We start from the raw sequence: 24,825 nt of genomic DNA on the forward strand, positions 1-24,825 counted from the left end.
TGCCCTGGTCATCATCCACCCGCCTTCATGGCCCCCCGAATTTTTTGGGGATAACCTGCCTTCTCACTGGTCCAACCGTGGGTGAAGATACTTTTTTGCCCCGGCGCTGTCCATTTTGCCTGAGTCGGTTCTATGCGCTGGCCTTCGCGAATGTTGTCCGCCGGCTCGGAGGTCCACTGTACTTCATGGACCAACAACTGGAAACAAGAGAAGAGAAAAAAATGTGCTAGAAGAAGCCAAGAACCCCAGGGTCCCCCTCCCGTCGTGTGATGCCGAGCTATGCGAACAGTGGCTTGCAACTCAACTTAAATCTGCCTCGTCCGCTCTCTTCCTACTTTTGTGCTCTTCACTTCTGCCCAAACCTGCCTTGTCCCATCTCCCGTCCTCTTTACTCAAAAGAGTCAACTCGCAAGACTGCTAAGCCCAATCATTAAAGCAGGTCCACAGGTGCAGGACATCGCGACTTACACTCGTCGTCCCAACCTCATCCCAAGCTTGACCTGACCCTTCCAGAGCTACAATTGAGGTTCCTGTTAGCTTGAACGGTCACAACTAGCTCAATCAAGCCAAAATGACGACTCAAATTCTTCCCCAGGGATCCGAATCCTCCTACGACTACATCATTGTTGGTGGTGGCACTGCTGGCTGTGTCATCGCCTCTCGTCTCTCCAGCTACCTTCCCGAGCGCAAGGTGCTTCTGATTGAGGCCGGTCCTTCTGATTTCAACCTCAATCATGTTCTTGATCTTCGCCAGTGGCTTTCTTTGCTCGGTGGTGATCTCGACTATGACTACGGCACTGTTGAGCAGCCCATGGGCAACTCCCACATCCGTCATTCTCGCGCCAAGGTCCTCGGCGGCTGCTCCTCCCACAACACCTTGATCTCTTTCCGACCCTTCCGCCATGATATGGACCGCTGGGTTGAACAGGGCTGCAAAGGCTGGACTTTTGAAAACATGATGCGCCATGCCGACAACTTGCGCAATACCTTCCAGCCTGTCCACGCTCGCCACCGCAACCAGCTCTGCAAGGACTGGGTCAAGGCCTGCTCCGACGCTTTCGACATCCCCATCATACCCGACTTCAACGAAGAGATTCGCACCAAGGGCCAGCTCACTCAGGGTGCCGGCTTCTTCTCCATCTCCTACAACCCGGACAACGGCTATCGCAGCAGCGCCTCTGTTGCCTATATCCACCCTATCCTGCGGGGCGAAGAGCGCCGCCCCAACTTGACTGTTCTGACCAAGGCATGGGTCAATAAGATTGTCGTCGAGAATGATATTGCTACCGGTGTGTCAATTATTTCAAATGGCCAGAAGATCCTCCTTAAGCCCCGCAAGGAAATCATTCTTTCAGCCGGTGCCATTGATACCCCACGCCTCATGCTTCATTCCGGCTTGGGACCTCGTGCCCAGCTGGAGAGTTTGGGTCTCGATGTTGTCAAGGACATTCCGGGTGTTGGTGAGAACTTGATTGACCATCCCGAAACCATTATCATGTGGGAGCTCAAGAAGCCTGTGCCGCCAAACCAGACCACCATGGACTCGGATGCCGGCGTCTTCCTCCGCCGTGAGGCCACCAATGCCGCCGGTAACGATGGCGATGCCGCTGACATCATGATGCACTGCTACCAGATCCCATTCTGCCTCAACACAGCGCGCTTGGGTTATCCTATCATCAAAGACGGTTACGCTTTCTGCATGACACCCAACATTCCTCGTGCCCGCTCCCGTGGCCGCGTCTTCCTCACCTCAGCCGATCCCGCTATCAAGCCTGCTCTCGACTTCCGCTACTTTACCGACCCTGAAGGCTATGATGCTGCGACGCTGGTTGCGGGTATTAAGGCCGCCAGAAAGATTGCGCAGCAGAGCCCGTTCAAGGAGTGGCTCAAGGAGGAGGTGGCCCCTGGCCCCAAGGTCCAAACTGATGAGGAGATTAGCGAATATGCTCGTCGTGTTGCCCACACTGTCTATCACCCCGCAGGTACTACCAAGATGGGCGATATTAGCAAGGATGATTTTGCTGTGGTTGACCCCGAGCTCAAGGTCCGTGGGATCAAGAACCTGCGTATTGCTGACGCCGGTATTTTCCCTGAGATGCCTACAATCAACCCCATGATCACTGTCCTGTCCATTGGTGAGCGTGCTGCCGAATTGATTGCTTCCGAGGAAGGATGGAAGCCCGACAACAAGCCGGCTAGGTTGTAAGGCGAGCCCTTGTATTCGAGCATGAATGGGCAGTGAAGGTGTGACTGTAAGAAGCGCAAGCGCTGTAAGCGTTTCATGATATGTACAATTTTTTACGACAAGGGAATTGCCCACCTGTATGGATTGCGCAATATTTGGCTTGCTTTTCTAGTGTTGAAACCACTTGGCACTGGGCGTTGTAGGATAATATCTGAAGTCCAAATGAATCGTATATATGACAGGAATGCATGAAGGAATCTGTATGAAGCAATTTTCTTTTTCCCTAATTGTGGATTGCGGTAGTTAATTGCTGAGCGGATAGCAACGTTTCTGATATTGCTTATGCAGCGGTTGTCTCATTCAGGTGTATGTATGATTCCAATGACATGGGACATCGTAACAAAGGCGGGGTCAAAATTGACGGAATCAAGGGCCGAACAAACGCAACTAGGATTGGTTTTTGCCCGAACAACATAATGCGCGATTCCCCGGTGTATTTGATTGGTTGGCAGCTTCTTGGTCCACGAGGGTTGAGTCGTACTGAACATTCCCTTGAACACCAAGGAGTATCCAGATAAATGGTACCATAAATGATGGGCTGCGCCCTCTAAGGCCAAGTTGTTAAATATCGGGGGGAGGCGGGGGGCATACTGCTGTCACCTGTCACCTCCTTCGTGTTGCTTCCAGGAAAGAATATAGCGACATCTGGAGGCTGTAGCAAACTAAAGACGAGGATTGCAGTCTGTTTACTGGTTGGTATGTAGAGCGGTTGCAGCGATCTGTTGCCTTGCCAGCTGACTGGCCCTCGACCCTTCGTCTCCATATGACAGGGGCGAGACGCCGACGGAGGAGCAGCGGGGCCTCAGCTAACAACAGTGACAGTCATTGCCTGTCGGGCAAAGGGAGACGATGAGTCGCCGCAGGAGACAAAATGGAAAAGTTTCAACATTGAATAGATCGGAATTGGATTACTGGCTTGAATAATCCGGCCATCACAAGCTGAGAGGGCTGTTGTGGGGCCCATGAAGATTCGTGAAGCAGGAGCGATTGCCGCTCCAGCGTGGCTGATTCCAACTTGAGGTCCAGTCAGCAACACAATCTGGACTTCGATGGCCAACTCCATCTTGACAATGACTGTGACGGTGACTCCCAACGCCATCCTCACACCCACAGCGAGGCTGACCTTGATGCCCGACCCTATGACGGATCTCATACCAGACCCCAAAGCCAGCCCTATATCGCTAATGGAATCAACTCTCCAACCACCGTTAGGGTAGGTCGTTTTCCGCAGCGCGTACCCGCCAACATCAGGCGTCTATGTCGCCTTACACTGACCAGCTTGCCAAAGCGGCATCGTCTTCTTCGACCACGTCTCTGGAAAGCATGAAGCCCCCAGTGCTATCGCTTTGGGGCTCTGATACCGTTTCCTTGCCACAGAGATTTTCCAAAAGAGCTTGATTGCGGGCCATGAAGCGGAACTTGAAGCATCGTGGGCTCAACTTATCCCTGCGCCGCTATGGTGTTGGCGTCGTTCGCAAAGTTATTCCTCGCCCGGTGGTTGATTCCCAGTATTTAGAAGGTAGAAGGAAGAGATATGGCACTGGGCAGCCCGAGCCAGAATCTGTCAATGGCAACCAAGAACCAAAGCCGCCGCTTCTGCCTCATTTCCGGGCGCCTAAGCAGGATCCAACATGCTTTGACTGCTTCTGGACACCGGCACAGGTACGATGTTGAGCTCACCCAAACGTTCTCTGTGTGCAAAAGTTCATGATGGGCCTGTGGAAAGCATAGCCAGATGGACGCCTGGGAACCTGATTCCCCATTACATACGTTGATCGACTACGAGTGTATGGTGGTGGCTTTGATGCTGATACTAGCGGCATTGGATCTCTAAATATGTCTAATACAACATCATCCAACCCAGAGTCAAACTTCGCTTGGCCGCGTTCGCAATCATGCCCTCGAGAGCCGCAACAGCAACTGCAGTCAGCTTCTCGCCTCAGAGGCTGCAGATGATTGAATAACCGCCCTGCAATCAGCTGCAGAGATAATTGCTCAAGTTGATAATGGATCACTAGAAAGATGGGAACCGGACGGCTACCGTCGCAGCCAAACATATCATCAAGTGTTTCAAGGCAAGTGGGAGGAGTATGATCCCTGGGAATGTACCGGACGCGCATCTTCAACCATGGATTTATACAACGGTTATGGTGCTTGTACCATATTCAGGATGTTCCAAGGCCTCCTAGCGCCCTCTACAATCGAGCCGGGCATGCTGAGGCTTTTGCCATCGCCCAAACTTGCAACTGCTTATTACCTCCTCAGCCCTTCTTCGCTCCAAAGAATCCAGCGCCAGATAGACGATCTGGGGCAGAATAGGACGCTTATCTTGATGCTAGCAACTGGGATGTTCAACACGACCTGGACACAACTATACACGGTGCTGTACCTGGCCATGCGCAGAGGCTGACCGAGCGGTGGCACCACACCTTTATCTACGAAGTGTATTAATCACTCTACCAACTTGACAACCAGGTGACTACATACTTTGGCACCCTGACCTTCCATATCATATATCTAGTAATAGTTGCCATGGACTCCACACTCCTAGCACTCCCGGGGCAGATGACATTAGTATGTTGGTATATATCCCTGCAGCCCCTCTCACCCAAACGAATGCTTTGTATCTTGCACGCTAACGAAAAGCATTCCGACGTGGACAACCAGGCCCTGACTTCGACTCTTCTGGGCGAGGCGCTGTGACTGAAGACACCAATGTTATGCCCAGTGAGAAGGAAATTGCAGAATTAGGCGGTGCACCGGCATTACGAGCCATGGGACTCCAGCCTTGGAACCAGACGATGAAGATGCCTTTGTACCATCTGAGCAAATAGAGGATTCATAAATTGAAACACCTACAGCGAAAGAAGTAGTCAGAATTGCCAACCTTAATCCTTTTCCCATATTAAGACACCTATCCTTTTTTTCCCCAACGACTTTTTGCCTATTTAACGATTGATGTGAATAATATTTTAAGGCAAGCAATATAAACAATATATGTCCAAGAGTTTACTTTCGAAATCCCTCGCATACATACCCTAATGCTGCGAATCCCTCCTATGATGACCTCACGCTTGCAAGATGCTGAATTATGTTATCCACGATTCGCGGACCATCATCATAAGACACACTATCTGTAGATCCAAATACACCAATGTCGAGACTATTATCGTGTACTGATGCTTCAATATCGAGGGATGCCTTTAGAGTGACGTTAGTTGACCAGGCGCAAGTGTTCGGAAGAATTAAAACAAAATACGTACCGGATAGGCTTTCCTGACAGCATTGTTCTGCAGCCAAGGCTGTTTCAAGAGCTCTAAGCCGTTTGTAGACAACTTATCCTCTGTTCTCTTGCGTAGGAGACCAGGTTTTTCTGGGTCGGCGTCATCACCCAAGAGCGAAAGAAAGTTAACAAAGTTCTGAATCTGTATGCCCGTCCATTTATAGATTTCCCAAAGTCCAACAGTTGCCCTGTTATTGGATTGAATAAGCTGCAAGTCTTTCAAGATGGCTGCAGCGACCTTGATCAAATTGTCTCCCGAAGCGATTTGGACGCGAAGAGGGACGATATTCATTGTTGGATATGTCTCATCCAAGTCGTCGGTCTCCGTGTCTCTATTGGCGAGATAAATACCGAAGATGACCAACTGTGTATTATCTTGGGCTCCGACGTTGACACATAGGGTCTTGGCATAGGCGGCCAAAAAGAGAGATTGTAGGCTTATGCCGTGTGACGATGCGAGTTGCTGCAATTCCTTAGTGTTTAGGAAGGCTTGATGTCGTATATATGACACACGCTCGCTTGTATATGGTATCAGGGAAACTGGCGACGTCGAACACCCGGCCAAGTATTCCGACCAGAATTTATTTCTGGAATCAATGTTTGCTTCTAGAGTTGGTCTGATCGTGTAATTCTGCCAGTTTATGAGATCTATTTTGGGAGCAATGGCGTCCTCTGCCGTGTCGTGTATCTCTTCGTAGTAAAGCTGCACGATTTTTGGCAAGCTGAAGCCATCGTATAGGGAGTGGTGGATGCTCAGTCTCAGCAGCCAAGAACCTCTGTCTTCGACTTTTAAGACGGAAAAACGCCATAAGGGCTCAGACATGTGACCTGGGGAGTTTGAACTAGGTTTCACAATAACTTGAATCCAGGGCACTTCTATGTCTCCAGTTGACATGAAACGAACACGTAAAATCGGGATGCGTCTCCAAACCCGATCCCATGCTTGCACAAGTTGGTCATAGGTATAGTCCCCAATAACCTCGTAACAGAACTCGGGATAGAATATTGAGGCGTTGGAATTTTGCCATGCACTCAGCATATATATTTGCAAAGGAGTGGCAGGTAGGACGGCCTCAACATCCTGTTCGAGGATATTGTGTAGATTGAGCAGGCCTTCTTGGGATACCGAAGCAGGAAGCTTCCATTGGGTAGCATTAAAAGATTCTTCCCTTTGAGTTTTATGATCTAGCTCTGCTAGCCGGACGATTTCTCTGATGCTATCAGCTCGAATGAGCTCCCGTGGCTTGAGGTCAATTTGGACCTTCCTCAGCATCATGGAGACTTTGATAGCGCTAATGGAATCCAGTCCAAGGTGATAGAGCGTGGACGTGGGCGAAATCGACTCGATAGGCAAGCATGAAACATCTGAAAGGATCTGGCGGATGAGAAGAGCGGTGTGATTCCACGAGTATGCATCATCCCCGTTATTGTCAGCTACGGCAGTCGTATGACTGTTGGCTGGCTGCTCTTCTAGTGCTATCTGAGGCAATGCACAGATAGTAACGAGGCCATCTCTAAATGAGAGAATTTCGGAGTCGGGAAAGTCTAGAAAGAAGTTCAAAGCCTGATCTAACTTGACCATCACGTCTTCTGAATCGAGTTGTGAAAAGATATCTGATTTGCAGGCGATGCGCCAACGAAGTCGGCCCTGGATTGGCTCTGCTTCGACACAAACCGGATACTCTACTTCGGATGTGCCGCCGATAGATCTCCACATGGAATCTGAAGCATCTAGATTCGGCGTCTTTTGCAAAATGAACAATGAATTGAAGAGCTCTTTGCCCCCGAGTTTTGCGGCTGTCTGTGCCTTCCGAAGTGGGAATCCTTGGTGATCGCGTATATCCGCAAGATTGGCCTCCATGTATCTGAGAAAACCAGACACATTCGCATGTACGACTGAGCGGACGATGACAGTGTTCATGCATGGAAAGACCAGCTCATCAGCACCTTCAAAATCTCGCCCCGAGAGAACGATTCCAAAGACGGTGTCCAGCGACCGCGTAAAATGCGCAGCGACTGTTGTCCAACAAGCCATACACAATGACTGCAGGCTAATTGAGGTCTTCTTGCAAAAATGATCGATTTCTGTCAGTGACTTTGATGACAAATGCTCGTTCTTGATAATATTGCTGGGATTTAGCGGAGCTGAATGGTGGCCCGACCTGAATACAGTCGGGCTAGCGTTAGCCAGATATGTTTCCCAGAAGCCATTTACATCGGAATGTTCATATAGAATAGGTTGAGACATGAGAACTTCTGAGTATTTCCGCGGCTCTAATTCGGACCGATATGCCTTTGCTAGATCATCGTACAAGAGCGTCAATGACCAGCCATCGTAAAGGGCATGCGCTACAGAGAGAACCATATAGTTTTGACTGTCAGTGGAAACAAGAGACACTTGAAGAAGGTTATTCCGCGCTTCACCTCGGATCGCGCTCTCTGTTGCCGTCTTGATCAAGCCTTGTAAGCTTGAGGCATCGGGAAGTCTATGCATAGCAACAGGCGCAGTAGCCTGCTTATATACAACTTGGCAGTAAGCCATGTCCAGACTACTGTCATGGATCTCGAAAAAGGCCGTCCGGAGTATTGGCGATGACTCGATCAATTCTAACCAGGCATCTCTCAACTTGCTCAGGCTCACGGCTTTATCCAATTCCATGATGTCGTGATTGAAATACAATTGAAAATCCGATTGTATCATAGCTGAAACCATGGACTCCTGAAGCGCTGTTGATGGAAGAACAATTTCTAAATTGTTCGGATGAACTCCTTGGCCCTGAATATACGAATGCAGGCGAGACTGAACCTCAGCCTTGCCCGCATGGATGGAGCTTTCTAGTAAAGCATCATGATTCAGATTTGAAGCAGTAGCAGCAATCGCTGAAATTGTCTGGTGGCGCATGATTTGAGATGCGGATAGCTTTATATGCTTCTTTGCAAGCCTAGCGGAAATTTTGATAGCATCAATACTGTCTATTCCCAGGTCTAGTATTGAGGTGACAGGAGAAGCGTCTTCTGCGGGAATATTGACAAACGCACAGAACTCATCCCTCAGTGCTAAGCCAACCGGCGTCCAGTGAAGTTTCTCTGGTACGAAGTCGTTGGGGCTGAAAGTTTCTGGCTTGGCATCATTGGGAAAGCTGAGGTTGCTGTGTGATGGCGGTGCAATCACTGTACTAGGTTCAACTGTCAACACAACTTGTTCAAAGTGATCCAGCATTTGCTCCAACGTATCTTCCTCAGCAATATCTGGGTGAGCAACCAGATAGAGGCTAAGATGGCCATCATTTGTTCGAGTGGCCTCGAATGCTAACGGGTAGTCAAGTCTTGTGGCCTCATTGTCAATTAGCGTCCATGGTACAGCGTCAGCCTTCGGCTCTGACTTCTCCAGTTGGAAAGCAAAGAGATTATTGAACAACGATTGACCGCCTGAGCACCACTTCTGGATATCCCGAAGTGGTACATGCTGAAAAGAAAGAATATCGGTGTTGAACTTGTGGCATTTTTGAACCAGTGCCTCCCAAGAGAGACCATTCAAAGTCGAGTTAAAAAACGGGACAGTGTTGAATAAGGGGCCCATAGTATTCTCAACGTTCGGTACATCTAACGATCTGCCAGCTACGATTATGCCTGTTGTAAGTGGCTTGGAGACGTGCGTCTGGAGAACGATTGTCCAGATGGATAAAACAATTGTTTGGAGAGTGACGTTTTGCTGGCGACGAAGATCATCCAACCGTTTGATTGTAAGGCGTCTAGTTAATGATATGATCTCTGCATTCTTGGCGGTGAGCGGTGAAATCTTGGGCAATTCACAGCGCTGCCAATGTTCTAAATGCTTGGCCCAAAATGGCTTGCAGAAGTCAAAATTGCGTAGGGGACCGTGTGTTAAGACGTCAAAAAAGCTAGGTCGAGTTGGCAGATTTCCTTTTAGATGGACGCACGAAGCATATTCGTTCATAAGATTGAGACTGTTTCCATCGTAAAGCCCATGGAAGATATAGAGTCGGAGAGCTCGTTTGCCAGGCCCTTTCACCTGGATGAATTGCAGGGGCGATATAATATGAAGGGCATTCTCTCTGGTCCAGCTCAACCTTGCCTGCTCCAAGATATCGCCAACATCTCCATCATCACTTGCAACCAAATCCCGCCAGAGATTATCAATTCCATGCAAAGCGACTTGAAGATACCCGTCTACTGACTTTACGAAGACTGATCGCAATATTGAGTGGTCCCGGATGGTCGTCTCCCAAGCACGACGCACAATGTCCATTGGTACATCACCTTTGACGTGAAAGTCGAACGAGTTGAAGTACATATCAGAACCTCCTTCTGCAACAGCAGCCGATATCATTCCTTCTTGGAGGGGTGAGCAAGGTGCGATGTATTCAATGTCGGCAGATTTCACCCGCAGCTCGCGGCAGACAAGAGTACGATATCGTTGCTGGTACGCTCGCAATACTTGCTTGATTTCCTTTGTTTCGTCACGTTCTTTAGTCGAGGTAAGCCTTCTGGAAAGTGACTGGGCTAGATCTGACACAATAGGACTGCGCAGTATTATGGCAGGCGTGCTCATGGGGAACCCGCCGCGCTTTAGTACTGTAGACAGCTGCAGGGCAGAAATTGAATCAACCCCGATATCAAATATACTTGTTGTCTCGCATATTGCGGATGTAGGCAAGTCACTAAAACATGCCAGAGCTTCAATAAGACGTTTCGTAACAGCTGCATCTATCTTGCTGCTTGAAGATGTTGTGTCTCGCCCAGTGAGCTTCACGAGCTCGTCCGGAAGGAGGTTTTGGAACAGCATTTTCAGCTCTTTGGCCTCAACCTTGTTGTTTGGTGAAAGCGGAATATGCGATAGTCGAATGAAATATGTAGGAATCATGTATCCGGGCAAACTGTCGAGGCACGATGCTCGCGCTTTGGCGCCCAATGCATCTTCATCAGACACAATGCAGAGATCAGACGCCTTTTCGCCCTCTCCAACCAGAAATGCAACCAAGACATCTTTACTTCCATGCCTCATGACGAGTGTAGCGGCATCCTTGACTCCCAAGGTATTGTTTCGTATGACGTGATTTATCTCACCAACTTCCAGACGCTGCCCCCGCAGTTTGACTTGGTCATCTGCCCTGCCAAGGAAGTCAAAGCATCCGTCATGAAGAATCCTCACGAGGTCTCCCGTCCGATAAATCCGCTCGTTAAATTCTGAAAGTTTGGGGAATCTCTCGTCCGTCAACTGTGGTCGATGAAGATAGCCTTTGCCGACCAGTTTTCCCGACACGCATAACTCCCCTACGCCCCCTCTCAGTACCGGGATATCAGTGCCCGGTTGAAGGACGTACGACCCGACATTTGGAAACTGTCGTCCGATATTACTTGGTCTGCCATTAATTGGGACTCGTTGATACATTGTGACACCTATCGTTGCTTCGGTTGGCCCGTAGGCATTGTAAACCACTGCCTTGGGCCCCCAGCAGTCCAATACTTCTTGATTCAGCTGCTCTCCTCCAGTAATAAAAACACCCTTACATAGACTTGGAAGCTGATCTGGGTGGATTAGCCGCGCCAGGCTGGGTGTCAGATCTATGTGTGTAATTTCCATCTTGCTAATAGACCCTGTGAGATCATCAAGTATGAAGTCTTTTGGGGCGGCAACAACCGTAATACCAACAGACCAGCTCCAATATTGCTCAAGCACAGAAACATCAAAGTGTAATGCTGCAAACTGCAGCCACCTGGAATCCTTCTGCCAGTGGCCTTGAAAGAGATGCTGGAATGCCATTATGGCTTGAACGGTGTTTTCATGTGTGATTTCGCATCCTTTGGGAGTTCCAGTAGTACCTGAGGTATACAGACAATAGCAAGTGTTTTTTGGTGTGAACGCCTCGTCATGCATAATTGTGTCGGATGGATGTGATCGGAGGTTTTCCTCATCAATAGCGATGGCGGGTACCTTGAGAGAAAATGGTAGATCAGAGTTGTTCGTTGTCAACAGGCATACAGCCTTGGAGTCTTCAAGAATAAACTCCTTTCGTGCTTTGGGGGCGTTAGGATCCAGAGCCACGAACGAACAGCCAGCCTTGAGAATGCCCAATATCGAGAAGTACGCTTCAGGACACTTGGGGAAGTGAACAGCTACAATGTTTCCCACACGAACAACATTGGACAACAAATGAGCAACTCGGTTTCCGAGATCATCCAGTTCTTTGTAAGTCCATGTCATTTTTGAAGAAGGTGTGTCATCGAAATCTGAAACAAACTCCAGAGCTGGAAAGTTAGGTTGCAACTCAGCATTTCTCTCAACGAATTGATGTACAAACTCTACCGGTGCATCAATTACAGGTATTCTGGGAGGAGTAATGGAAAACAAGCTTTGCCGGTCTTTGTAAATCTCATTTTGCGTCGCATTTGGATGCTTCAATAAATGGATCAACACAGCATCGAACTGCTTGAGCATCAATTCCGCTTGCTCATGTGGTACGATGTCTGATCTGGTCGTAAGTCGGAGATGAAGTTGTTGATCTCCAAGCGGCTCAACTTCTAGTGAAACTGAATACTCCACAGACGGGTGGTCCTCCATCAACTTCCATTGATCTGTGTTTAAGTGTGGGCCACTTGTCTTCTGATATACCAAGATGGTGTCGAATATAGGTGAGGCGGGATGGCCTAGCCATTTCTTAACCTCTGCTAAAGAGTTGAACTGATTTTTATATAGGTTGGAATTGTACTCCATCATATTCTGCAGCAACCCCATATTGGAGTCTTCTGCTTCTGTCACGATGGGCAGCGTGACAAGACAAGGGAATGGGGAGTCAGCAGTTTCGTCTGAAGTTCTCCCGGCCAGCACAACGCCAAAGATAACAGACCGTTCACCTATGTAAGATGCTAGTATCCGTGACCAGCTGGCTTGTAACGCAGCTTGTAAGGATATGCCTACTGCTTGGGTCGCCTCTTGTAGCTCTCCAACCGCCATGGAAGAAACGTGTTCGTGAACAGTGAGTCTTCCCACTGGCTCTCGAAGTGAGGTCATTATGGGAAACTTGTTAACCACAACTCGCGCAGCCTGTTCTTCCCAGAATTTCTTCCCTTCTGATAGTTCGAATTTTGCTCTCGACAATACGTCCGCTAGAGCGGGCTCGATGTTGGGGAAAGTGCATGCTTTCCCTAGAAGGAAGCAGGACAGGCCTTGGAACAGGCCATCTAGAGATTGCGCATCATAGAGGGCGTGGTGCATAACAATATGCATAAGCATCTGTGAGCCGGTATTCACCAAGGCCACTCTCCAAGGTGATTCCTGTAAGTTTGCAAGCATGAATGATCTACACTCCGCTTTCCAATCCTCTAAGACAAATGGCCGTCCGTCAAATAATGTAATCGGATGCGTTAGGCTAGTGGATTTTTGTCTGACCATTGCGAACGTGCTGTCTGTGTGTGAAATGGGAACAAACCCAGTACGTAACATTGGGTGTTGGCCATGAAGTAGCTTCCATGCGACAAATAGAGAATTGAGGTCTACATTTCCCTGTATCTTGAAGGAGAGTAAATTGAGGTAGTTTGCTTCGTTGGAGTGCGTAAAAGCCATTAGCATAGCATTTTGCATCGCAGTACATGGAAGAATGGCTTCGATTTCCGTGGTAGGACGCAGTTTCTCCAGAGCATATGGCTTTGCTTGGTTCTGGAACGCAGAGAAGTCTATCCAAGCATTCTCCTGTTTCAGCTTTCCTGAGTTTTGGTTTATTCTAGATGCCAGTTTGCTGCAGCTAGAACACTCTATGACATCGGATGATGATACAGGTAGGTTTTGAGATCGTAGTGCCGATGCAACTTGAACTGCGTTAATGCTGTCCAGTCCAACTTGAAAGATGGTTGTTTCTCGGCGAATGGCGGCCTCCGATACGCCTGAAATGTTGGAAACTACCTTTCGTATCTTCATTTCAAGACTGGACCATTGGCTGCTAGTCGTCTCGATCGAATCATCATCGGACCTTTCTCTCTTTAACACAAGACCTGATAGGCCCTGCGAGAAGTGGCTCGGGATAGTCGATCGGCTTGGGACCGGTCCAAAAGGTAATGATACAATTGATCGTATCATAAACTTGAACATATCCGTGACCACTGACGCGAGGTCAGGTGTGATCATATCCATGTCGTAATGCAAATTGACAACAATAGAGTTCAAGTTTGGGCATGGTATAACTTCGCACACAATAGGAACATCCATGTTGCCAACATCTTCTTCAAGGGTCCATACATTCTTGTCCATGTCTTTCAGAGGTTGTTGCAAAAGAAACAAGGTATCAAATAGGTGCCGACGTCGACTTCCGACCACTTTTTGTACAAGCTTCAAGGGGGAGAATTGATAAGGTAGCAGCTTTGAATTCAGCTCCTGAAAAGCTTTGACTAAGTCAATGTTTTGCGCACTTCGTGACGTGTCGAAACGAACGGGAACCGTATTGAAACAAGGTGCAATCAACTTATGAACTCCATCGACGCCAATCGTACGACCGCTAACGACATTTCCAAAAGCAACATCTGGGTCATCAAAAATACACGCCAGAACTGCTGCCCAGGATGCCTGGCAAAGTGATAGTAGCGACACTCCTGAAGATCTAACTCTTCGCTGGATATCTTTGAAACTCATATCAATGGACACAGTATTTGTACTCTGATTCGTGCTTGATCGTGCTGACCTTGCAAAGGCGGTTGATGATTGAAATCCACGGAATTGCTCTTGCCAAAAGGACTCCACTCCTAATGGCAAGGAAAGGGCATGCTGGAGAAAAGGCAGATATGATACAGCGTCTGGCAGCTGACATCCCTGAGCCAATGCTTCAACCTCTCTCCACAGGTTCTCCATTGCTATGCCATCATACAAAGCATGATGACATATAAAAGACAGAAAATTAGACCCTTTATATCGAATGAGACCTAGGGAGCATGGAGGTATCATAGAATCCAGAGGATTAGGAAGCGAATTAAGATGCTCCCGGCTTGCCCCTTCGAGTGATGGCACAGTGACTTCGAATTCTCTCCAAGGAAGATCCCAATTGCGCAAGACTACTTGAGCAATAGGATACCTTGAGTTGGCTGTCGTAATAAAACATGTCCTTAATATGCTGTGTCTCTTAGACATTTGCATCCAATAAGTCTTCATCTCTTTAGGCGACACATGTAGCCTGAGGAGTATTCTGTTGTAGTAACTTCCCTGACCCTGTATCAACATGGCTTCTTGCAGCGGCATACAGGGCAAAATAGCCTCTAAATTTTGTATCCTGTCGGCTATAGAGGCACCAACTTCTCTTTCAAATGTTTCGAATGACGTCTTCATCTGACTAGATATTTCGGCAAGGTCTTTGCTATCATCCCTGGCTAGGAAGTGGCTGAGTTGGGCAACAGAAGGATTCTGTAGAATTGCTGATATTGCAACTTGAGAATCTAAATGCGTTCTCAATGACTTAGCTAACTCGATCGCAGAAATCGAGTCAACTCCTAGGGTAAGGAATGGAGTCCATCGTCCAATCTCATTCAGGGAAACATGCATTGACTCGGATATGGCTGTTGCAATTCTTGACTCAATATGAGACCAACTGTCATTAACATCGGGTTGATTGAGTGCCGGAGATGCGTCCTCCAGATAAGCGCTTGAAAGGCTGTCGAACCAATATAGCAAGTGTCGTCTATCCACCTTTCCACTTGTTGTCATTGGGACGTACGGTACTGGAACAAGATAGGAAGGCACCATGTATGCTGGTAATTTCGTTTTGAGAGTGGCAAAAAGCATTTGGTTACTGCCTTTCGTTACGTCCAGCGGGTTTGAAGACGACACAGCGCTGGATGGCTTATAGAATGTAGCCAACTGGTTCGACCGACCAGACCTGCTCTGTACCAGTATGGTCACTGCTGCGGTCACCAATTCTGTGCTTGTCAAAATACTATTAATTTCCTGCGCCTCAATTCGTTGGCCACGAAGCTTAAGTTGGTCGTCGAGTCGGCCCATGATGACTAAAGATCCGTCAGGGAGCATTCTACCCAAGTCTCCAGATCTATACAGTCTTCCAAATGATTGATGGTCAATAAATTTCTGAGCCGTCAGTTTTGTATCATTCAGATAGCCATTGGCGACTTGGCTGCCACCAAAGCAAAACTCGCCAACCCAGCCACGGGGTACTGCATCTAGGCCGTCTGGTACCATGACAAAGACGGATGTGTTCGGGAAAACCCAGCCGAGGTGTTCGATATTATCGCCTCTGGTCATTCTCTTGACGCTGCATATATTTGTCGTTTCTGACGGACCGTATCCTTGGAATAGTAGACTTCCCCATTTTTCAAGTACCGACGTGGTCAGAGGCTCTCCAGCAGTAACAAGAAATTCGACTCGGGGCACATTTTTGGGATCTATTAGAGATGCGACAGTAGGGGTTAAGCTGAGGTGTGTGATTTGCAGCTTTCTGATCCAGTGTTCTAGATCTCCAAAGATGACATCATTAGTAGCAGCGCATAGACTCATGCCGGCATACCATGCGTAGAATATTTCAAAGACTGAGACATCGAAAGCTTGAGAGCATGCTTGAAGGAGACGGGGCTGGGCTGATTTTGGATAGACAGTATCCAAGTACGTAATGTTGCTAGCGAGGTTTCTTTGCGAAACTGCGACGCCCTTGGGTACCCCCGTAGTTCCCGAGGTGAAAATGACGTATGCAAGGCGATTCGGATCGGGCTGAACGAATGGTGGACTTAAGGGCATGGTGTGAAGCGATGCAGTGCTTAGGTTCAGGACGGTGGTTGTGTCGGGAAGTTCATGTGCACAAGCCAGATTATCTTCAACAAGACAATATTTAGCATTCGATTGTCGAAGAATTTCGCGTACCCGGTCCCTTGGTGTAATGGGTAAGATAGGCAAGTAAGCACACCCTGCAATAATTATACCCAAAATTGAAGTGTATAGCGTAGTAGACTTATTCATCATGATGGCAATAACATCGCCCACTTCGGCTCCGGAGCCGCGAATGTAATGAGCTATTTGGTTTGAAGCAGTGCTCAATTGTGAATAGGATAGAATCGACTCTTTCAATTCTCCTTCCGCCGTACGTGCGACAAATCTTATAGCTTCTGCAAGAGGGTTTCGCATAAGTGATGCATTGAATAAAGCTGCAACATCCGCAGGCTCGTTTTCGACACACTGTCTTTCGCGGCAGATCGACATTTCCAACCCCTCGAGATGCTTTGGTAGCATGAGCGGTCCCGTGGGTTTGGCAACAATTTTCTGGCAAAGCTCCTTCATCTGCTCAACCAAGAGTTGTACAAACTCTCCAGAGAGAACCGAGGAATGGTACGTCATTTGCAGTGCATATCCGTCTTTTCTAGGCTCAACTTCCACCAACAGCTTTGTATCGAGCCTGTCTATATGTCTGACATGTTCCATGACACTGTTTTGCATTTCCCATTGATATAGGGACTGCTGATATACGAATAAGACATCATATATTGACTCCGAGGGTGCGAGACGTGCGAGTTTGCAAATCTCAGCCAACGGGACGCTGCAGTGTTCCATAATAGCGCGATTTTGGGCCTGAATAGTCTTGAGAACGTCAATGTTCGCGTTCATATTACTGGTGTCGATTCTCAACGGCATTGCCGCAATGCAAGGACCAATAATACGCTCGATGCCAGGAACGGGTATAGTCCTTCCCGAAACAACCGAACCGAGTAAGATGTCCGAATTTCCGACCACCCCTTGCCATGTCATCGCCAGGGCTGCCTGAAATATGACCTGGCTACTTATCCCATAGGACAGAGACATACTTTGAACGATTTCTGGAGAGATTCTCAAAAAGGCCTCCTCTGACAAGATCTCGTCAGACGGTGGTTGACCAACAAGTTTGGGGAAAGGTATCTTGTTCCAACCAAGAAGGTTACTAGTCCAAAATGCTCTGGACTCATCTCCGTCTTCTTCTGTGGTTTGGCTTTGGAAATAATCAAGAACCTGCTTGAATTGTGGTCGAGATGCAGGGACTCCTCCCTTGACAATGCACGAGACATCTGCAATTATCATGTCCATTGACCACCCGTCGTAGATTGCATGGTGTGCATGGATGAGAATATTCGTTGACATCTCTTCCCCCCGATCTATTATTTGAACGAGAAATGGCCGCAAGATGTCGACCGTAGATCGAACGTTAGAACCCCTACAACACTTTGTTTGTACTGTGATTTGCCCGTGGAGTGGCTCCGAAAACAATATGGATACGTATTGTCCTTTCCAATAGAGAAAGCCTGTTCTTAGGATTTGGTTGGATTGTGTAACTGCTTCAAATGCCTTGAGTAGCGCCTGTGGTGTTGCGTTAAATGAAGCTTCGAAAAGCATTTCGTTGCAGTAAAGCTCCGGATTGTGTTCTGTTTGAGCCAACATTGCCGACTGCAACGGCGTGCATCCCATGCAATTTTCCACCAACTGGCTAAGGCCAGCTAGTAACGGGTGCTGCTCAGATATTGACCTTACGTCGAGTAACGGGGCATGTCTTTCGTTACGCTGCGACGATTTTTCAGGGGCCTTCTGTAAGTTGATGCATAAATCAGCTACTGTGCGGCATTTCAGCAAGCTGGTAACTGAAATCTCATAACCTTTCTGCCGAAAGGCAGAAACCAATTTGATTGCTGATAGTGAGTCCAGACCGACAGATGTTAACGAAGAGCCAATATTGACGGGCCGATGCAAAGCCTCCAAAATGATGTTCAGTGCTGCTTTCTCCTGCGCTGTGGGCTCATTCAAAGCATGTACGGCCATATTCTTGGTCGTATTTTTCTGTGAAAAGTCGTGTTTTAGCTTTTTCGCATCAACTTTACCACTAGGCAGTCGAGGAAATTCCGTCATTATAACAAGTTCACTTGGAACCATATACCGAGGTAGCCACGATTTACAGCTAGACAGGATATCTTCTTCGCCCACGCCTTGGTCCACAGAGCAAAAGAGCACCAATTGAGATTCGATCACTGCAGCGCTAGCACCATGGCATCCTAGAGTTCTCAGCGCAGCATGCTCGATTTCCCCGAGCTCGATACGCTGCCCACGAAGTTTTACTTGGCCATCTGACAACCGACCAAGGCATTCGAGAGTGCCATCAGGTTTCATGACTGCTCTGTCTCCAGTCCGATAAACTCTTCCGTAGGGAGAGTCAATGAAGACAGACGAGGTTTGCTCCGGCCTATTGATGTAGCCTCGAGCTAGCTGAAAGCCTCCTACGGCAAGCTCTCCTGGTTCACCTTGGGGAAGAAGAGTAAATTCTTGAGAATCGTCTGCCGATTCAGCAGGCTTGATTATGAAGCAGGACACAGTGTCAAGCGGCACTCCAATGCTGCCCGGGGACGACCCAGATGGAAGGGATGTTTGCAGAGTACTGTTTCAGAACCAGGAGTCAGCTAATATCCTCTCCATTTAAAGAACAATACCATACCAGTGGATAGTAGCTTCGGTAGGCCCATACATAGCCCATAACAAGCTCTCGTGGGTGTTACTTCCGCCAAACTCTTGTATAACAGGCATTTTAAGCATTTCACCGATGGTCAGTAGGAGCTTGAGTTTTGGCACGGCTTCCCTCTTTTTCAAGAGACTTCCTGCGACTGTTGGGGTCAATTCACAAGCATCAACGTCCATTCGGCGCATGACTCCAGGAAGGTCATCGAGCATCTCTTCCCTGCTTATAGAGATGAGAGTGCTGCCTCTGAAAAGAGGAAAGAAGATCTCGAAGACAGACACATCAAAAGTAGGTGCTGCGAACTGGAGAAATCGTCTAAACTGAGGAATATGTCGATCGTGAGCTAGCAGAGCTTGGGTTGCCGCGCTATGGGTTAAGCCAACTCCTTTTGGGGTACCAGTAGACCCTGATGTGTACATGACATAGGCCAGTCTTTCAGGGTCTACTTTGCAAGACGGCTCTCGTTTGTGCTCGGATTCGAAGTTTTGCGTGTCCACTTGAATAGCTTTGACATTGCATGCCGGAGGTACCCTGTGGGCAAGCTCTCGTGTTACAAGCACAACTTTGGCGGATACATCTTTCAGGATGAACTTGACTCGCTCAGGGGGCGCATCAGCATTCAAGGGACAAAAGGCACCCCCAGCCTTGAGTATCGCCAAAAGAGAAATGTATAGATGAGGAGATTGAGGTATTAGCACGGGGATGACTGTATCCGTCTCAATGTCTCGGGACTCTGCAATTAGAGCTTCCATAAAGTGGCAAAGACGGTCGGAAGCATCATGCAATTCCTTGTAAGATATTGATGTTCGTTCATTGCCAGACAAGAATTCTATTGCTGTTGCTTCATTGGGATTAGTGACTAGATGATGCAGCAATTGTGGTCCAGCAAGACGTTGAGGGTTCGGGTTGCAGACTGATAACTCATGTCGGTCCATCTTAATAATGTTGCATTCATGAACAAAATAATACGAAGAGTGAAGATGCTTTGATGGTTGGAGATGCCACAGTTCGGTGATGTGCTGTCTATCCCTGCTGGTGAATAGTAAACCAGCGTGCTGCCAATAAAGGGCTACTCGCGAGTATCATGCAAAACATACACCTTAGACCAAAGAGTCAAGCGGCGGAACAACGGAACGACGCAGTAATTCAGCAGTACCCAGATTTGCGTCTTCCAGCCCCCAAGAGCGTTCCTCGGTCTCGTTTCTCCTGCTGAGTGGATGCACAAGTGAAGATGACCTGATGAGCTGATTGACAGGTACCCAGATGTATCGTCAGAAGCAAACTAAAGCAGGTGGCGCTACCGTGTTACCATGACAAAGGAACCAATGAGGAATTTGATTATTCGCAAGCCGGACAATGTGCTCGTCACAGATGGCCCGAAAGGTTGCACCGGTAGTCGCGTGCATCTGTGGCGGATATCGATCAGGCCTGTAAGAAGTGACGAATTAATCAGCGAGGCTCCAACTGGTCTGCAAGGGAAAATTTTAGGCTGCGAGATCCTGTCTCGGTCCGGTCCACCTGACGCCGTGGCAGGTAGGTGGAAGCGGAAAGTGGCCAATATTGCAGGGGAAATAGAGTGATGGGCAGCGTGATGAGCAGAACAGACAGAATGGGTCGAAGTCTTGGAGACGAAGTCATTCCCGAAATGGTGATGCCGGAATGACGAGCCAAGAAAGTCGATTGGGTGGCTCCTTCCCGTGCTAGTGGCGGCTGCCGCGCTGAACCCGCCGTCTGGCCAAGCTCGAGGCACCGGGGCGATAGAATATGTGAAAATGCAGATATTTCCAGATTGAAGTGGTTCGCAGAGATTTTCAACTCCATCCTCCCATACGTATGCCATCGAATTCCCGGTGTCCGAGGAGGGCATGCCGAGACGTGTTTGACGAACAGCTAAGATGGGGTCGTCCCGCACCAGTGAGCCAACAATCACCCTTCAGGTCGGCTATTACCAATACACAAGTTTGATCTGACCACAATTCAATTGGGAGATTCTGAAAGCAGCTCGGCCAACTCGGATCAACCGACCACGAGCTTCCACCCAATACGGACCCTGCGACCTGCTTAGTACCTACCCCGAAACGAACATTCACTAGCCTTTCATCTGTATTCGAGAATTCGACAGCCTTCAGATGAGGCCCACAACGATCACACCAGACACTACCATTCTTTTTCGCTGCCCTGGCGGTGAGGGACAAGCCCCCTTTAGCCTCCATTAGCCTAACTAACACTTTGGTCCATCGCCTTTATTAGCTAAGTTAATCCATGTTTCACGTCAGCTTTATAGTACGGTATTGAAGCGCCAAAATTTACCAATAGGATATGTTTTTCTAGCGAACAATATGTAATCGGTATCACTAAGCACGAATTACAGTTCTGTTTCCTTATCGTTTCCTATCTTCCAAGGAACTGCTTCAAACATGTTGTCCAACTTTCGCCGCGGTTCCCTAGTATCGCTGTACTGTTTTCATTCATCTACACCTTAGTTCGATCAGAAAAGACAGGGTCCGCCTCCGGCACAACAACCAATACCCTCAACCAAACAGAAATCCGGCTTCGACACGGAGCGTAGCCATGTCCTGCCGCATCAAACCGACAAACTGAAGCAAGCCACACGGTAGCGTTGTGAAGCACACAGGTACGTGTTAGTTCTGGGCGTCAAAATCGTCCTATAACACAATATTTCCAGTATAACCTCCCAGATCGAACAGGGGGGCTCCTGTCGGCACCCTCAGATGAGGGATAGACCTAGGAAGAACTCGGAGGGAGTCGCTCTTTTATCGAACTAAATCCGACGGGGCTTCAATTGTCCAGGCCCCGGTTGTGGTTGCTGAGTTTGGCATGCAGAGACGAACGACTCCATTGGGGCCAAAAGCCCCCAGTACACATGAACAGAAGGCGTGGAAAGTCAACAATACATCCTTGGACGAACTGCTCCCATGCTATGTACTCAGCTCCCCCACTCCCCTCCTTGAGGTGCTAGAGTGCGGAGTCGAGGTAGGTTGGGTCTTCGCTTCCCTGTAACCGGCATTCTTACTTGGCGGGACTAACTCTGTACCAAGATTTCTACAGCGCAACACACAATAATGCCGTGCTATGCCTGTGTTTCTATTGTCCCCGTAGCGCCTATGTTGTGGGACATATATTTTTTTTTTTCAACTGGGGTAGATGTGATGTGTAGGCTGCGCATTGCCTGTGGCCAAAGCCGTTGCTAGGTCGGCATTAAAATGCACCACGGCCGTTGGAGGCGACATGCTGGGTGAAAGTTCCGACACACGTCCAGGTTCGGGAAAAACGGGCAAACAAAGAAATTGTCCTCAGCTCAAATATGACGGTCGAACAGTCGAGCAACTATGTGTCTTGGCCGCTGGCGGCTTGGCTATTGAACTAGCACAGGCCTGGATCTTATCAGATCCGTTTTTTTATCTGATCATCAGATAAATTCCCTCAACTCCACTTCGGGAATCTGTTTGGCCTAAGCTTTTTGGCCAATGATTGTGCTGCAAGCGAAAGATATGGGCGAGGGGACACTCTACCCTGCTCATCTCAAGAAAAGTGTCATCGAAAAAATAATGATGACACTTGTGTAAATTCGAACGACTCGCATTTTGCTTCGAGCGCAGCTGGCGGGAGATCTTATCTAATAATCATCTCATCGCTGCATTCGGCACCTATTTAGAATTCATTCGATTCGATGCCCCAAGCTAAGTGATGGGGAAAGTCTGTCACGCAAGACTGTAGTCAACGGCGCCACACACCGTGTGGCTTTCCATGTAACGCATTTGTTACTTTTATTCGTTGGCAATTCTTCCATCTTGTCAGATCAAAAATCCCTGCCGCCAACAGCAGGCCTCTGGATCATGGCTTCAGGTGGAACTGGACCCTGTTTTGGTTCCAGTGAGGGCTGAAAAAGTTGCTGGGAATCTTAAAACCAGCTACTAGGTTTGCCGAATCATGGGAACAATGACGTGAGCCAATATCTGGCAGTTGCTCATTTTTGATTGAGTGATGGGAGAGTCCCGCCTCACAACGTGGTTGCAGTTGAGCCTGTCCGTTACAAGCGCATTTTCCAAGAACTTCTGCATTAGTCTAGATAATTTTGGCATTGATTCGATTCCGCAAAGCCGGAGGTAAAAATATTCAGCATAGTTTGGTGGTGCTGACCGAAGGCCGTAAAGCCGTCTTACATGCAAGTATAACCTTGGAAGCTTGGCGGCGCATTGGAAACTGGCCCGGCATCGTAGATTAAACATGTGGCAAGATCCTGCACCCTAGCACTTGCAGTATTCTGTCGGATCAAATTCCACAATTTTGTACTCGATACAAAGACTAGTGGCACAGCTCGTGTGATTACGTACCTAATAGCTACTCTTCCTAGGCCAAGACGACCTGTTGGGGAGAAAAGTGGATCAAGTCACGTTACACGGTGAAATGAGGGGTAATACTACTAGGGACACTTTAGGTAAAAATAAGGAAGAATAATAGTAATTAATACAACTAATACTATAAATTATTATATAGTTTTAGTAATAAGACTAAAACCTTATAATTCTAGTACCTTTCTTTATTTCTTTCTTTCTTAACTTAATATAAGTGCTAAACGCCTAATAAAGCTATACGAATAAGCTCTTACTATTAAATAAATGTTATAAAGCTTACTAGTACTACGAAACGAATTAATTCTTATAAGAACTTAAGACCGCAATATTAAGACTTTAATAAAGCTTAGAATTAATTATAAAAGATTATTAGACTTATATAAAGCTAAGAATAATACGAATAAACCTTTACTTTATATAAAGAAGGGAATAATACGAATAAACCTTTATAAGAAATTAAGACTATAGAATTAAAATTATAAAGAAAGCTAGAACTATTTATAAAAGATTACACGAACTATAAGGTATAAAATAGTTTTAATGTAAATAAAATAAAAGAAGAACTTAATATTATAGTATTAAGATTATAAAGAAGTTATAGAATAATACTTACACTTTAAGAGACTATAAAAGCTTAAAGAAGGTAATTAAATAAAGGCTAAATATACGCGAATAAACGATTTAAACTTCTAATTTTAAGGGAGCCCTAGAACACCTTCTAGACACTTAGAGAGGGATATAAAGAGGTCTATTTTCCATGGTTTTCCATGGTTATAGACAGAGCATTAACAAGAAAACTACATTTTCATTTTTTAAAAAAGCTTAAATAATTAATAATAAATCTAATAAAATACTTGAATTATAATAATAAATACATAAAATAGCTAATATTATAGCCAATCAGCTTATTTAAAAAAGTGGGTCCCTTTAGCTTCTTGTAAGCTTAAAAACTAGATTATATAGTTTTCTAAAAACTTACTACACTACACTATACTATAAAAACTACAAAATGTAGTTTTTGAAGTTTTAGGCTAATAATAGTATATAAGGACCCACTTTTTTTATTATAAGCTTATAATTTTAGATTTATGCTAGTTATTCGTAAAACTTATAATTCTATAAGTATTTTATTAGATTTAATATAATTTTTTATATTTAAAACTACAAAAACTATAAAACTATAAAACTACACTACTTCTAATGCTCTGGTTATAGACTTAAACGATTTAAAAGCCTTTAAACGATAGCTAAATACGCTACGATATAGCTTTGCTTTACTAGACTTTAAAGAAGTTCTAGAACCTACGCTAAACGCTTAAAGAATAGAGTAGTAATCCCTATTCTTAGGACTATAAACTTAATGAAATTAAAAGAGATTAAATATATTAACTAGGCGCTTATAAATAAACTAAAATACACGATTATTACTTCTCTTTTTTTAAAGGG

The 24,825-nt window shown here is 46.9% G+C and overlaps 4 protein-coding genes across 4 annotated transcripts; 1 reads left to right on the plus strand and 3 right to left on the minus strand.

The window, feature by feature from the left end:
- The first annotated feature begins 323 nt into the window (after positions 1-323).
- On the plus strand, positions 324-2,925 carry J3458_000219 (uncharacterized protein). Its single transcript, XM_007816124.2, has one exon. The coding sequence runs from the start codon at positions 572-574 to the stop codon at positions 2,204-2,206; it is 1,635 nt and encodes a 544-aa protein (XP_007814315.1). The 5' UTR covers positions 324-571; the 3' UTR covers positions 2,207-2,925.
- Positions 2,926-3,255: 330 nt separating this feature from the next.
- Positions 3,256-15,751, minus strand: J3458_000220 (Nonribosomal peptide synthetase). Its single transcript, XM_007816126.2, has 2 exons — positions 5,509-15,751; positions 3,256-5,446 (listed from the first exon to the last, which is right to left on the minus strand). The coding sequence occupies exons 1-2, from the start codon at positions 15,721-15,723 to the stop codon at positions 5,303-5,305; spliced, it is 10,359 nt and encodes a 3,452-aa protein (XP_007814317.2). The 5' UTR covers positions 15,724-15,751; the 3' UTR covers positions 3,256-5,302.
- A 3,212-nt stretch (positions 15,752-18,963) lies between these two features.
- On the minus strand, positions 18,964-19,755 carry NPS2_1 (non-ribosomal peptide synthetase nps2; the record flags this gene model as incomplete). The annotated part of the gene is made up of 1 exon (XM_066116013.1): positions 18,964-19,755. One exon carries the CDS (start codon positions 19,753-19,755, stop codon positions 18,964-18,966), a length of 792 nt encoding a protein of 263 aa, XP_065977894.1.
- A 3,183-nt stretch (positions 19,756-22,938) lies between these two features.
- Positions 22,939-23,253, minus strand: J3458_000222 (uncharacterized protein; the record flags this gene model as incomplete). Its single annotated transcript, XM_066116014.1, has 1 exon — positions 22,939-23,253. One exon carries the CDS (start codon positions 23,251-23,253, stop codon positions 22,939-22,941), a length of 315 nt encoding a protein of 104 aa, XP_065977895.1.
- Positions 23,254-24,825: the final 1,572 nt, after the last annotated feature.

Source organism: Metarhizium acridum, assembly GCF_019434415.1.
Source record: "Metarhizium acridum strain ARSEF 324 chromosome Unknown scaffold_1, whole genome shotgun sequence".
NCBI lineage: Eukaryota > Fungi > Ascomycota > Sordariomycetes > Hypocreales > Clavicipitaceae > Metarhizium > Metarhizium acridum.